The following is a 12485-nucleotide window of genomic DNA, read 5'->3' as shown; positions in this document are numbered from 1 at the left end:
TCCGAAAGTTAGTGGGACGATTTAAGGAATCGCCGGAATACCCCTTTAAGCGGGCATGGCCTATCCTAGAGCCCCTGCTTTGGAGTACGAACGATCCTCGGAAACTAAGACGCAGAAGTCGGCCGCAGGAAAGGATGCCCACCTCTGGTCGTTGATGAGGTCCTTCTTGAGCAGGGAGATGAGGTGCAGCACGTACTCGAGCACGATGCTGGCCGACCCCGGCAGCATGCCAAGGGTGTCCTTCTCCACCGAGTCTTGGAAATAGCGCAGGGCGTTGGAGATCTGGCGCATGTCCTGGCTCACTTGGATGTCACCCTGCAACGGCATCATCCACCCCAGGGAGGAGTTCGTTTGCTCCTCGGGAGCGGGAACCAGCGCATCTTGGGACATGACGTCTCCGTCACTTGTGCCGAGTTCGACCGAGACATTAAGTCCTCACTCTCGTTCTCTCTCGCAAATTAAATGCCGATCTTTCGGCATCACTGACTGCAACTAGTCTTAACGCTTGCTATTTTGTAAGGCTCTAGAGCTTCCGGAAAACATTGGTAGCGTAGCGAATCTCCGAGAAAGTGAAAAATACCACTTATAAAGAAATCTTTCTAATTAACCCCAGTCGGTGTTCTTTTCTTCCTGCTAACACTCATTACAGATAACCAATCTTTTTTATTTCCACAGCAAGTTTCAACAGCAGGGTAGAATACAGTGCCAAGGCACCATTCAATTAATTTTGCAATGCACACTCGTATAGTTTTGGAAAAAAAACGAGGTCGAAACAATAAGAAATCCGACGTCAAATGCGCCATTGAATTTATTTAATCAATATCCTTTCTAGATTTCGGCGGTGGGCCTGAAATCACATCTTTTGGATTAAATATTTTATTTTTTTTATTAATTTTGGTCTGCCCCAGACAGGCCCATCACTTCTAAAATATTCAGAATTCTGCGACACAGAGAAATTCGAAACCCAAGTCACAAAATATTTTTATAGCGATATAGAAGTTAGGTTTATGTCCTAAAAAAAATTCCTCCCTGTAACGTCCTGTGGGCTGACACCACCAAAGATCCCTATATAAATGATTAAATCAATAGATTTCTTCCAGATCGTCGGGTAGTCATGCTTTCGCATTAATTACAGTCACAGACAAACAGACAAGGTGAGAATGGGAGAAAATAGTTTTGTAACGTCCCGTGGGCCGACACCACCCAAGATCCCTATATAAATGATTAAATCAATAGATTTCTTCCAGATCGTCAGGTGGTCGTGCTTTCGCATTAATCTACAGTCACAGACAAGGTGAGAATGGGAAGGAATAGTTTCAGTTGCCCCGCCTCCAGCGCGAGTTTAAGTGCGGCGCCCAGCGACCGCCGTCTGAGGAGCCCGTGGCAACCCACCCTGCCGGGGCTACTGCGGGCGGCCAGGGCGGAGGTGGCGACCGCGGTGGCGGCGGCGGCGGCCGTGCGGGCTACCGGGGCCCCGCCGTCCGGCCCGTCGGGGAGGTCCAGGCAGGACTCCTTGGACTTGGACTTGGCCCGGTGCGACTGCGTCTGCTGCGGGGACTGGGCCCTGCCCCCCGGGATCGAGGCCCCCCGCATCTGGTGGATCTTGCCCAGGATGTCCTCCTTGAAGGACCGCGCCCGGCGGGCCAGCCGGCTGCCCTTGGGACGGCCCAGCTCTGGGGAGGGGACGCGGTGCTCTTCATACTCCGAAGGAATGGCGAGGATATACCGTAAAACCCTCTGTTTTCACGGCCCCAGCGGGGTCATATCGCAACCACTAGATTTTGCGATTTCTGAAGGCTGGGATTTGCCTCTAAACACAATAGTAATATTCGCGCCGACAAAAGTTAGCAAATTTTACAGTTTGTGAAATCTGAAAAAATTAGAGGCCGCAAACATAAAGGGTTTTACAGTGGTCTGTTTCGGGTTAAAGGTAAGCTCCGGAGGTTTCTTGAGCTACCCACACTAAACACACTTCTAGAATACCCAGGCCTCACTCTTCCTGGCATGCTATTTATTACCTCTAAATTCGAAATGGCTAGTGTTGAAAAAACGATGGCAAATGAAGGTTGTGATAAAACCAGCATTCTAATCTTCCTACGCTCTTCAGTGGGGCAGCGTTGTACATTGCATAAGTTGCAAGTTAAGCAGGCAGTCTAAAAAGACGCAAACTTTTGCTGACGTGAGTTTTTTCAGCATTCATTTCACACCGCCAAACTTCTTGTAGACCGCTGGGAACAAGCTGTACTGCGCCCCCATCACAACGTTTGACATAAAACTTTCGGTGTTGCCGGTAGAGACTCTCGACCTCTTGGACAAAATTTAACACTTCAAAAACTGGGCGAAAAGTAAAAATTATATTCTGACCTATAACTTGGGTTACTAGTTCAGATATGTTTATTAATCTGCTGAACCGATTTCGAGGCAAGTCAGTGACTATAGAAATTGCGCTTTTCAAAAAAAGCGGGACAAGCTCATTCCACAAAGCCCTCCACCCTTTTCACTTTAGTAGAGAACAGCACCTAGACAGGCCTCAGCACCAGCAGAGCCGTATATGTAGAGAGTTTGGTCAATGGGAGGCGCGGGCAAAGCCAGGGCGTGCGGCAGACTCGGAAAGAGGGCTTGGCATGCTCTCTTGACCAATCGGAAGCCGAAAAGAATCCCGTTGCGGTGGTAGCGAGAAACAGTTCTGATCGAAAGTCTATGTTCGTATATGGTTTTAATAAGTGCGTAAGAGTGAAGTGTAGTAACTCTTTGTGGTTGAAAATGGGGTCACGTGTTATTTTGATCATGATCATCCAGAAAGATGTAAGAAACGAATGCGCCACTCAACTCTGTTTTGCGCGGACAGTGTATGACCGCTCAAACAGCAAATTACCGGCCCTCGGCGTTTGGCATACGATCGTTCCGCTAGTCGCACTGTTCCACCATCATTTTTCATGAGCGTGATTGGTACATCACGTGTACCATATTTTCAGCCATCGAGAGTTACTCCAATGCAGTTACCAGGTTTGTTTCTCGCGACCACCGCCAGGGTATTATTTCCGGCTTCTGGTTGGTCACATTCGAATTTCTGAAGACGCCCTGGAACACACCCAGCCCGCTTTCGGCCAATGGCGCCTCCTCATTTGTCTCCTATACTTCCCAACGAATGGCCAAACTCTCTACATATACGGCTCTGAGCACCGGATCTTCCGCGTCATCTAAAAGCACAGACTGCGTACGGGGGCTGCTTCGACGTTGCCTTAGGACTCGCATTCAGTCAGAGAACTTGCAAAAAAAAAATTGAGACGCAAAAGTGTAACGGGGCGATTTCCCTGCTAAACTTAGTGGGAAAATTGGTTGGTGTAAAATTATACACCAATTCAAGTCTTTTGCCTGCCACATCTAGCAAAGAAACATTTCGTCCATCAACTACTTGAGCTGTTGCAAAGGACCAATTGCTGTCAATGAAAAGAAAGAACTTTCCAAGGTCCTCAATGCACTTAAAAAAAAAAGTAAAAAAAAAAGGAAAAAAGACAGACATTTAATAAACTAAAAAAAAAGACTTGTAGAGAATAAAATTTAAAAAAAAATGTCCACAAGCATGAAAACATTTTACCTCACATTCTGTGCATGTCAGCCTTATCGTAAAGATAAAGCATTCACTCGTTTCTCTTTTTCTTTTTTTCTAGCTTCCTCGTCTGTATAGTTGCTTTTTCATAAAGTAATTCCTCAAGAAATGAGGTACTGTCACCAAAAATATTACTGTGAACGGCACAACATGCTTACTTTGGTGTACCAGCTTAGTTAATAAAGAAATTCTGTCCCCAAACTAAGTGTCTAACACAAAATTTAGGTCCCAGTCTCTAAACTCTTTCACGAATGAAGAGACGATAAATAGCCAGACTGCGGTTTTATGTCTAAAATAATTCTAATAGGTCAGCAGCTGGGCATGAAATGGAGTAGTTGCTCTCACGGGCTTGCCTTGATGGTAGACACATCTCACAGCAGTTACAAAATTTAATACTACCAAATAGAGAGATGAAGCACACACTGTTTTCCTAAATGAAGCACACAATTTGTTTCTTTCCAATAAAGCACAATAAAAAAAAATTGTTTCTAACTTATGTGAAGAGAATACACACAAAAAAGCTTTAAATAGAGCTTTGTAGGGTTCACAACACAAATAAAGCCCGATTGCACACTTCCTTCATTCTCGTACTATGCCTTCTTCCCCAAAAGTAATTTTAAAATAAAGCAAATAAGATTATACCTTTTCACGAGGTCACCTTGCGGTTCCCACAAACTAACCTTCCACAGTCACTTGTTATGTAAAACCAAGCCTACCGGTGCCCAAGTTATGTTCAGTTCTGGTTCGTAAAGTATGTTTGGTTGGATAAGTGTGTGCACATTCAGAACCCTTTTTTTTTAATATTATCCAGGTCTTAGCAGCACAGCCTTTGAGTGCTGCACTCGAAAGAGCTAATAGCGTAATAACCTTTAAAAATCCTAGTTCCACAGACAACCTCGAGACCTGCATATCCCAATGAATTTACATGATTTAAAATATTCGCTACAGGACAGAAAAAATATACAAGCTTGACACCATCGAGAGCAAAAAAAGAAAAAGCACACATAGACAACCCTTTCGAGTTTGAGACTGCTCACACTTAAGAATGTTCACAAAATTCCTATGGCTACGCACAAGAATTTTCTAATGCATTGGAAAATATGTAGCTAAGAAAACAAAGTATGATTGACAAACTTAAAACCTTTACACTAAAAAATTAACTAAAAAGACCCAGTAATTGTAATTATAGTATTTTGTGTCTGTTTAGACAGCAAAACGTTAGTCAGCCCCAGGGGGCATCTGGTGTGTTTGCTGCAGATAGGAAACTTAGCCAGTGCAGTACCGAAGTCTTTATCGTGAATTGCAAGGCGATATGGTACACGACCGCACACCGGTGCGATGCTGATCCAGGTCAAAGTGGGAAGGAATGCAGATTGAACCTAGGATCCCTGGGTGCTGCAACCCAAGCTTTCACTTCACATGCTTCGAGCTGCGGTGCTCTAACACGCTCGGCCACCAATTCCCCCACAGGCTCGGTGCACAAATTACATGACAGGCAAGATCTTTCGCGAGTAACGTACGATGAGAGAAGTCTTACTCACTTTTCAGCCAGACAAATTTTGACACCACAAAGTCAAGTTCTTAGCTAATGTAGTATTCTAGGCTGAAAGGAGAAGGAACGAGCAACTTCTTCCAAGAGCAGCAGGGACGCGCGCTAAGAATGCAAGAAACTGTCGTTGACAGCGGTTTGTAGGCAAGAGTGAAATGTCTGGGACAAGCGGAGAGCTCATAGATAAGAGGGCTCCGTGTACCACGCACAAAGAAACACGATATGGCTGCAACAAAAATTCTACGTCTGGCTGCCATCCCCAGTGTGGCTTTACTGCTCTATGAGACACGAGGCAGAAGCTGGATTCATGTGCGCTATATAGAATCTGGGTTAGCTGATATACAATTGCAGCTAGTACTAAAACTTCCAAAAAATGTTTGTTTCTGATTTTATGAATAAAGACATTCATGTGTTCTTGCCATAGCAGTAAAAATGTCTATCAGATGTCAACTTCTAGACCTGTTTCAAAACCTTCAATCATATGGCCTTGTCCAAATGAATGAATATAAACCCCTGTCTCCTTGTAGAACAAGCTGCTGGCTCTCAGTTTGCTTTAAACAATTCTTCCCATCTGAAAAACTGAGTGTGCAGGTGCGCTGGTGGTACCTAACCATGTCGTTTAAAACCCTGGACTGTGGTGAAGAAAATGAAGAACTTTTAGTCAAAGGAACAGACAAAGAAGGGAAGGTCTCAAACTCAAAGAGCTGAGTTTGAGACATTCCCTTCTGTGTTTGTTTCTTTGACTAAAAGTTCTTCATTTTCTTCACCACAGTCTAAGGTGTTAAACGACATGATTCTTCCCGTTTCTCCAAAATCTAGGCATGAATCACCGTCACTTCAAACACAAATGATGGACACCGCATTCCGCAAATACTGCAGTGAATGTGTAAATAAATTCCTGAACGAGCTGCTGATACACCTGCACACAACTTGCAGGAGACAAAGAACAATTAAAGAATGTACTTACTGGTGAACCAGATTAACAAAAATGAGCATTCATTCAATGCTCTTTTCTTTACAGAGATTTTCATGTTGCCAATGTCTGAACAGCTTACTTCATCCAAAAACTGTAACTCCATCAAACAAGTGTCATTAGAGGATGCTGCTTCCAAAAGAGTCGGAGCTCCGCCTTTCTCTTTCCAACGGCCCAGTTTTGAAGCCGGGCAACAAAACGTGAGAGAAGAATGGCTACACTCTCATTGTCACTTTTTCCAAGAGACGGGAGACCGCTCTGTGGTTGCGTAACTCACTTTTCTGGGTCACGCACGTACGCGCATTCAGACATATATTGCCTAGCAGGAAGTCTGACTAGTAGAGCAATGTTTGCCAGGATACAGATTTTTGTTTGTTTAACTTCGCTGCAGACTGTCTGGAGGAATTGAAGAGAAAGATAATTTATTATCACCTCAATCTGTCAAAACCCACGTTAAACCATCGGTCTAAGCTAACAATGTTACTCGGCATCAGCTGACGTGCACTTTTAAATTTTGTTGAGATGTAACCCTGTGCAGAAAATTATATAATCTTTCTTTCTCCAGTTTTTAAGAATATACTGAGGCAGACTGGCTTTCAAAACAAAAAGAGGAAACCTCACACACACACGCAAAAAAAACAAGAGAAACTTGTGTTCGTCCCCTTCTGTGTTCCTGAGTCTCGGGTTTTATTACCAAGAAACTGGAAGTGCTCTTTGTCCAGTTTTGTTTCTTGTCCTTTCTTATATTGAGAAAATCACCTTCAACAACCAAGACAAAGTAAAAAGCCTTCTAAGAATTTGTTAACTTTAGAAGTACCGGCTCGTATCGGAATAAAATTTACAAACTTGCAACAAACTTGCCAAAGATGTATGCGGAGAGCAAGTCGTCTGCTTCTCGCAGAGGAGTTGCGGAGACATCAGAACGACACGCAGCTCTGATTGACAGCTGGAAGACCTCATTGCTAGATGCCTTGAGGTCTACCCACTATTTTTTTTTTACATCAGCCAATAAGAGCTCGGTGTTCTGACATCATCGCAACCCCTGTGCAAGAAGCAGACAAACTTGCGCTCCACAATGATTCTATATGCAGCTTGTTTGGAATAAATATACTGATTTGTAACCCAATTATGAAACCTGAAATATTGTCTTTGAATTCTGCCAAAATTCCGAAAATCTAGATTTAGCGCAGGGCTTTCTTCCCTTGCATGTTTCCCAATACAACTCCTTAGGTTATATATATATATATATATATATTTTTTTTTTGTTAGAAAGTTTTGCTCGGGAAATTCAGAGACTTTTACGCAAGCAGATGGTACCCCCCACGCAGTTTGCCGATAAAGTCAAACAGAAAACAGCTCTTGACGTTTCGGGAACAGTGCCAATTAAGATCTCTCTTTAAAAGAAGAGGAGCATAGCAGCTTTAATGAAAGAAATTAGGTCGAACGCGCCGCTCCTTTCTAAGGCGAAGCAAGCGTCCGCAGGCAAAGAGAAACAACACTTGTCACAGAACCGTAGCCCGAGCGCAGCTTTAACCAGAAACTTACATCACCACCGTCAACCAATAAAAACAGTTAATGTTGCCCCTAGACAGAAGTTGATAAGCTCTAAAATTATCTTACCAACCCTACAAGTTGAAAAGTTAGGTAGTTTAGATTCACGGCGAAATGGAGCAGATGGGACGGCTGCATCGATTAGCCAGCGAGCGTGTCAGCTGATGATGTGCTGGCGAAACAGGATCCCTCAAGGTCCTTATTTTTTTTTTTTTTAAATAATAATTTAAACGCGTGAAATGTGTCGACAAAAGTATCTAATGATTGAGAGGAAGGGACCGTCGCTCCAGAGTGCAAGTGGAACTCGAAACGTTCGGCGACACGGCGTATCACTTGGTATGCAGCCCACACGCACGTTGAAGTTGCTCGAACAACGATCAAAACGTTCAGGTCCATTATTTAGAAACTGAATTTTGACAGAAAGCAGGCTCGATCGATGTTGATAAATAACGAAATTCGCTGAACTTTCAGTCACGATGTACACCAGAGTGAATATGTAAACATTAGATGCAACTGGCACTTGAGCGAAAAGGCGGTCGAAAGATTCGCGATAACACAAGGGGAGCCGTGTGCCAAATCGGCGTTTAAAATGCAATCAGAAAACAACACAGCCGATTCGAGGAAAATCCTCGCAGTAACGGTGATTTTTTTGGGCTTGTTTTTGGAAACATTTTCTCCTACGGGTGTCTCGTACGTAGACCATTGTGGAGATTGAGGGGGGGATACGGAGCATTGTCGCTTAGCTGCACTCACCATGTTTGTCCAGTTTTTTCGACATGGCTCACCGTTGCGACGTTATCTAACATTTTAACATTGTACTTTGAATGAGCTCAACTTGAACACAAATTAGTCTCCATAGTGTAGCAAAAACTGCATCCCCTCCCTTGCTCAGCCTCCGAAGAAGCACGAAACGGGCGAAACAGGCCCATTGTTGAGTGACCGCCGTATATGTTTTCTGCAGTTTCGCTAAACGCGGATGTTTCTTGCTCACGGGCGACTGTCTGAACAAATGTCTCCCGGTACTTACGCAATAAATAAAAACCCTCACCACAAACATTTATTGCGCTTAGTAGTGCCAAGGAGATGAAGCTCAGTTTGAACGGTTTGAACAGTTAGAAAATTTAAAGATCAGTGATATTCAGTTAGTCTACAATACACCAGTCAATCCAATCCAGTGTTCGGAGTCGTCCGACTGGTTGGTTGGTTTGATTTCGGGTGTGCACGCGGTCGTAGCGGTCACTGTTTTCGCCCTGTAATTAGTTACGCTCCAAGGTTCAGTTTTTGACTATTACTGCGGTCTACGAAGACCCTCTTCGTAACACGATGAGCGCTTGCGCGGCAGCCATGGCTGCCCTCCGAAACGTCCGCGATGCAAAGTTCTCTGGCGCACTTCTACGTGCCGCGTGCCCCCGTACTTTGGGCACTTTGGGTGTAGAGGTCTTGGCACCCGGCGCACCACGGCTGCCGGTAAGTGCAAGAGATCACCACAGTCTCGTCCCGAGAACCCGGGAACAGCCCTTGACATGGCTGTGCACCAGCCAACTCCGCTGGAAATCCAAGAAGTCCAAAGCCAAGGCGCGTCAGGAGGCCGACGAAAGCGACGACGACGAAGACGAAGAAGACGACGAGGAGGCCGATGAGGACTTGGCGTACGGCGACAACGTGAGACCGCCTTTGTCTCGTCCCTGAGGGTGGACAGCATCATGAAAGCTGGCATCGGGATCTCTAAATCGTAAGAACGAAGTTTATCTTTGGGTCTGGCGAGAATGCACTAAGCCGATGTGCACGCGGCTTCCCAGGAAAGTGGTCGAAGCCTTCTACAGTAGCCTGATCAGACTGAATGGCAACAGAATCTCCAAGAAAAGCACCAGGTGAGTGGTGGCTGACCAGCAGCTGCGCCGTCTTGTTGTAGGTGTCTTGCAGGGAAAGTCCTTCGTTCAGCCCTAGGCTCAGACTGCGGTGGAAGCTCAGTGCGTTGGACCGGGGGGGGGGGGGGGGGGGGGAGGGAGAGGAGGGGGGGGGGGGGGGGGCTATGTTCGATAAAATGTTTCGTTTCTCCTAACTTCCGTCATTTGAGCCTCTAGCCAATCAGACGCAATATCGTCACTTCCGTTTCTTTTTAGGACAAACAAAACATTTGTCGAACATAGCCCCCCAGTCATGCGTGGATCCTTCGTCACGTGATGACGCTCTCGCCCACATGCGCGAAAAGCTGGGCCAGGTGATTAAGGGGAGGTGGCTGATTGGTCCGGCACGGCGTAGCGCCCACGGCAGTCTCAGCTGGGAGGTGAATGGAGTTTAGCCGCTGCGCCTCTGCCGGCACCATCTGTCGGTGCGATATCCATTCATACTTTGCATGCGTGCTACACTGCGTACATGGTGTCCTGCGCTCCTTTTACGACGTCAGGCCCCCTTCCAGATTTCCTTCTCCCGCACTGTGCCGCTTTGGATGGGAAGGGGGAGCTCCTGTGCTCTTTGGAAAGCGCTTTCACAAGTCAACACACTGTTTGCAATCAAGTCCGCGTTTGCCCACACCACTGAGCATGCGCAGAAACCAGATTTGCACGAAGCATCTGCACATGCGCCACTCTCCAGGAGCGCCACCACGTTGACATGACGTCAGAGCCTTATGTTGGGGAATGGGTACTGTGCATGTCAAATCGAGATATAATTTTCATTTTTGTGAACAGGAAAGTTAGATTGAAGTATGTTTCTTCTTACTCCCCAATGCAGAACCACTTTGTTTCCTTTTGATTACTTGATCATTGATTGTGCCTCAGGAAGACCTGTACATATCTTGCATGTGGTGTCATTTGCAGCCATGCCAGTATTTTATGTGCCGCGAGCGTTCGGTTTCCGTGTTAGTTTCACAACGCAGAATTTGTAGTTCGAAGAAAGCAGTAAGTGGAAATAACCGTCAGTACCCAGCAATAGCGACACTCGCAAGCTGTGTGTACATCGCTCGATCAATCAATCAGGTAATTATTTCTTTTAGAATGGGACACAATTGCTACTTGAGTGACATGAATCTGACAGCGGTTTCTCGAAATTAAATTTATTATTTGTCTGTGTCAGGGTAGAGACATCCTTCATTTCATCGAGTTTAGTCAGTGCGTTTTGAAGAAAGCATATACTTTGGGCAGTAAAATGGTTCCGGAAGGTGATGCAACATGAAAAAGAAAGGGGGGGGGGGGGGGGGGGGGGGCTATAAATCAGATGGCACCAAGAGATGCTGGAGTGTTGCACACTACAGGGAAAGATTTAAATAAGTGAATGATAAAATAGATCAGTTATCTTCCCCCCACACTAGCTTGTGTATGTGTGAAAGCTTTCTACCTTTGTTTATTTTTTTTCATAGAGCAAGTTCAAGAAGTGCGGAGGAGTAACGAGCTCCAATGTTGCAAAATTATTCCTATAGTAATTGTACGACAAATTTTGCAATTAGTGATATAGGAGAAAGTAATTAAATTTCAATCAGCTAGTCTTAGTGGAAAGTATTCAGTTTAGTTAAAGTTGTTCCAGCTCTGTTAAATTACACCAATTCGATTGCTGTATTTCAATTACCGTCCGAGCATGTCTGCTGCTGAGGTGTCGACTTCTCGTGGACTGGAGATTTCCGGTCGTGTTCATGAATCGTAATCTTCTTGCACGAAGTGGTGTCCTTAACCTTGATGTGCTGGATGCACATAGGGTTTAACTGTTGAAATTAAAGACACCGGCTTCTAGATCCTGTAAGCCGCCACCCAATTAAAAGGGAACAGCGCGAAAGACAAGGACTAGTGCAAGAAGTGCGCAGGACAAGCACTGACTGGAAACTGACGTTTAATGCTTGCCAATCAGCAGTTGTCCTGTCTACTTCTTCTAGTCCTTGTCTTTTGCACTGCATTTTTTTCCGTCATAAGTAAACAACTAGCCTGCCAGTTGATTTTAGTTCTCGTGCTGTGTGACCATAGAACACTACTCCCAACGTGAACTTCTCGCAGCGCTTGTTCCTCGCCATTGAGCGTGATTGATCTTTCTCATGCAGCTGGAGAAAGGCGACGAGCTGGACTTGATTGTGGGCCTGAAGGCGGAGAACCCAAACCTGATGGAGGTGCACCGGGTCACGCTGCTCCAGGTGCACAACGACCAGCTGACGGACAAGGGGCGCTTCAAGGTCCAGCTTCGCAGGCAAAAGAACCTCACCATCGAGAAGTATGCGGACTACGAGTAGATCTCGCCGTGGGCCAGAAGATTTCGGTACTCTGCCGCGAGAACATGGAGCGAGGGAAGTGTGAATGAGGTATTCAAACCGATTTAGTGACTGTTTAGTCGATCAGTGGGAGAGGTGGTCATCTCTTTGGATTAGAAGTTCCTCAGTACTTGTGTACGTAGTCACTGGCAGAATTAGAACGGCAGGCAGGTCATCCAATTGTCTCGTGTCCAATGCGTCCGACAGAGATACCCTACCATTCTCGCCCTACCAATGATTATATTAATGCGCAGTCTCCCACGGGCCACGATATGAAAGGCCCATTTGCCTAGCCAGTTGTTGATGCATCTGTGCTAAGCAAGCTTTGACCAGGGTCGCTTTATTTTATTTTGGGAGAGAGAATAGAATGAAGGTTCTTGCATCAAGAAATCTGAGACTTGCCAAAGCATATTCAGCACAGCTACCTGAAACTACCTTGTCGAATGGGTCTTTCATACTGTTGGAGGCTGTACATTTCAAAGTATGGAATGCCTGCTAGCTTGCACTTGTCGACTTCATTTCCCTTATTTGCTGTTTCATGCAATAAAGAGTTTGGGCTCCTCTTTGCTTT

At 45.4% G+C, this 12485-nt stretch overlaps 2 protein-coding genes across 2 annotated transcripts in view; one reads left to right on the top strand and one right to left on the bottom strand.

The window, feature by feature from the left end:
• Positions 1-8584, bottom strand: part of LOC8042579 (rap guanine nucleotide exchange factor 1) — a 59644-nt gene extending 51060 nt beyond the window's left edge. The window contains 3 exon segments of the mRNA XM_042292304.1: positions 143-354; positions 1468-1673; positions 8437-8584. Coding sequence (XP_042148238.1) covers positions 143-354; positions 1468-1673; positions 8437-8461 — 443 coding nt within the window. The 5' untranslated portion in view covers positions 8462-8584.
• A 285-nt stretch (positions 8585-8869) lies between these two features.
• LOC115330001 (mitochondrial transcription rescue factor 1) lies at positions 8870-12477 on the top strand. Its single transcript, XM_042292302.1, is given in 4 exon segments — positions 8870-9346; positions 9349-9415; positions 9483-9552; positions 11708-12477. Coding segments are annotated over 4 exon segments (666 nt in total). The 5' UTR covers positions 8870-9006; the 3' UTR covers positions 11897-12477.
• The last annotated feature ends 8 nt before the right edge of the window (positions 12478-12485 follow it).

This window comes from Ixodes scapularis, unplaced genomic scaffold, assembly GCF_016920785.2.
Source record: "Ixodes scapularis isolate PalLabHiFi unplaced genomic scaffold, ASM1692078v2 PGA_scaffold3__209_contigs__length_174095766, whole genome shotgun sequence".
In the NCBI taxonomy this organism is placed as follows: domain Eukaryota; kingdom Metazoa; phylum Arthropoda; class Arachnida; order Ixodida; family Ixodidae; genus Ixodes; species Ixodes scapularis.
This window is presented reverse-complemented; position numbering and strand designations above follow the sequence as displayed.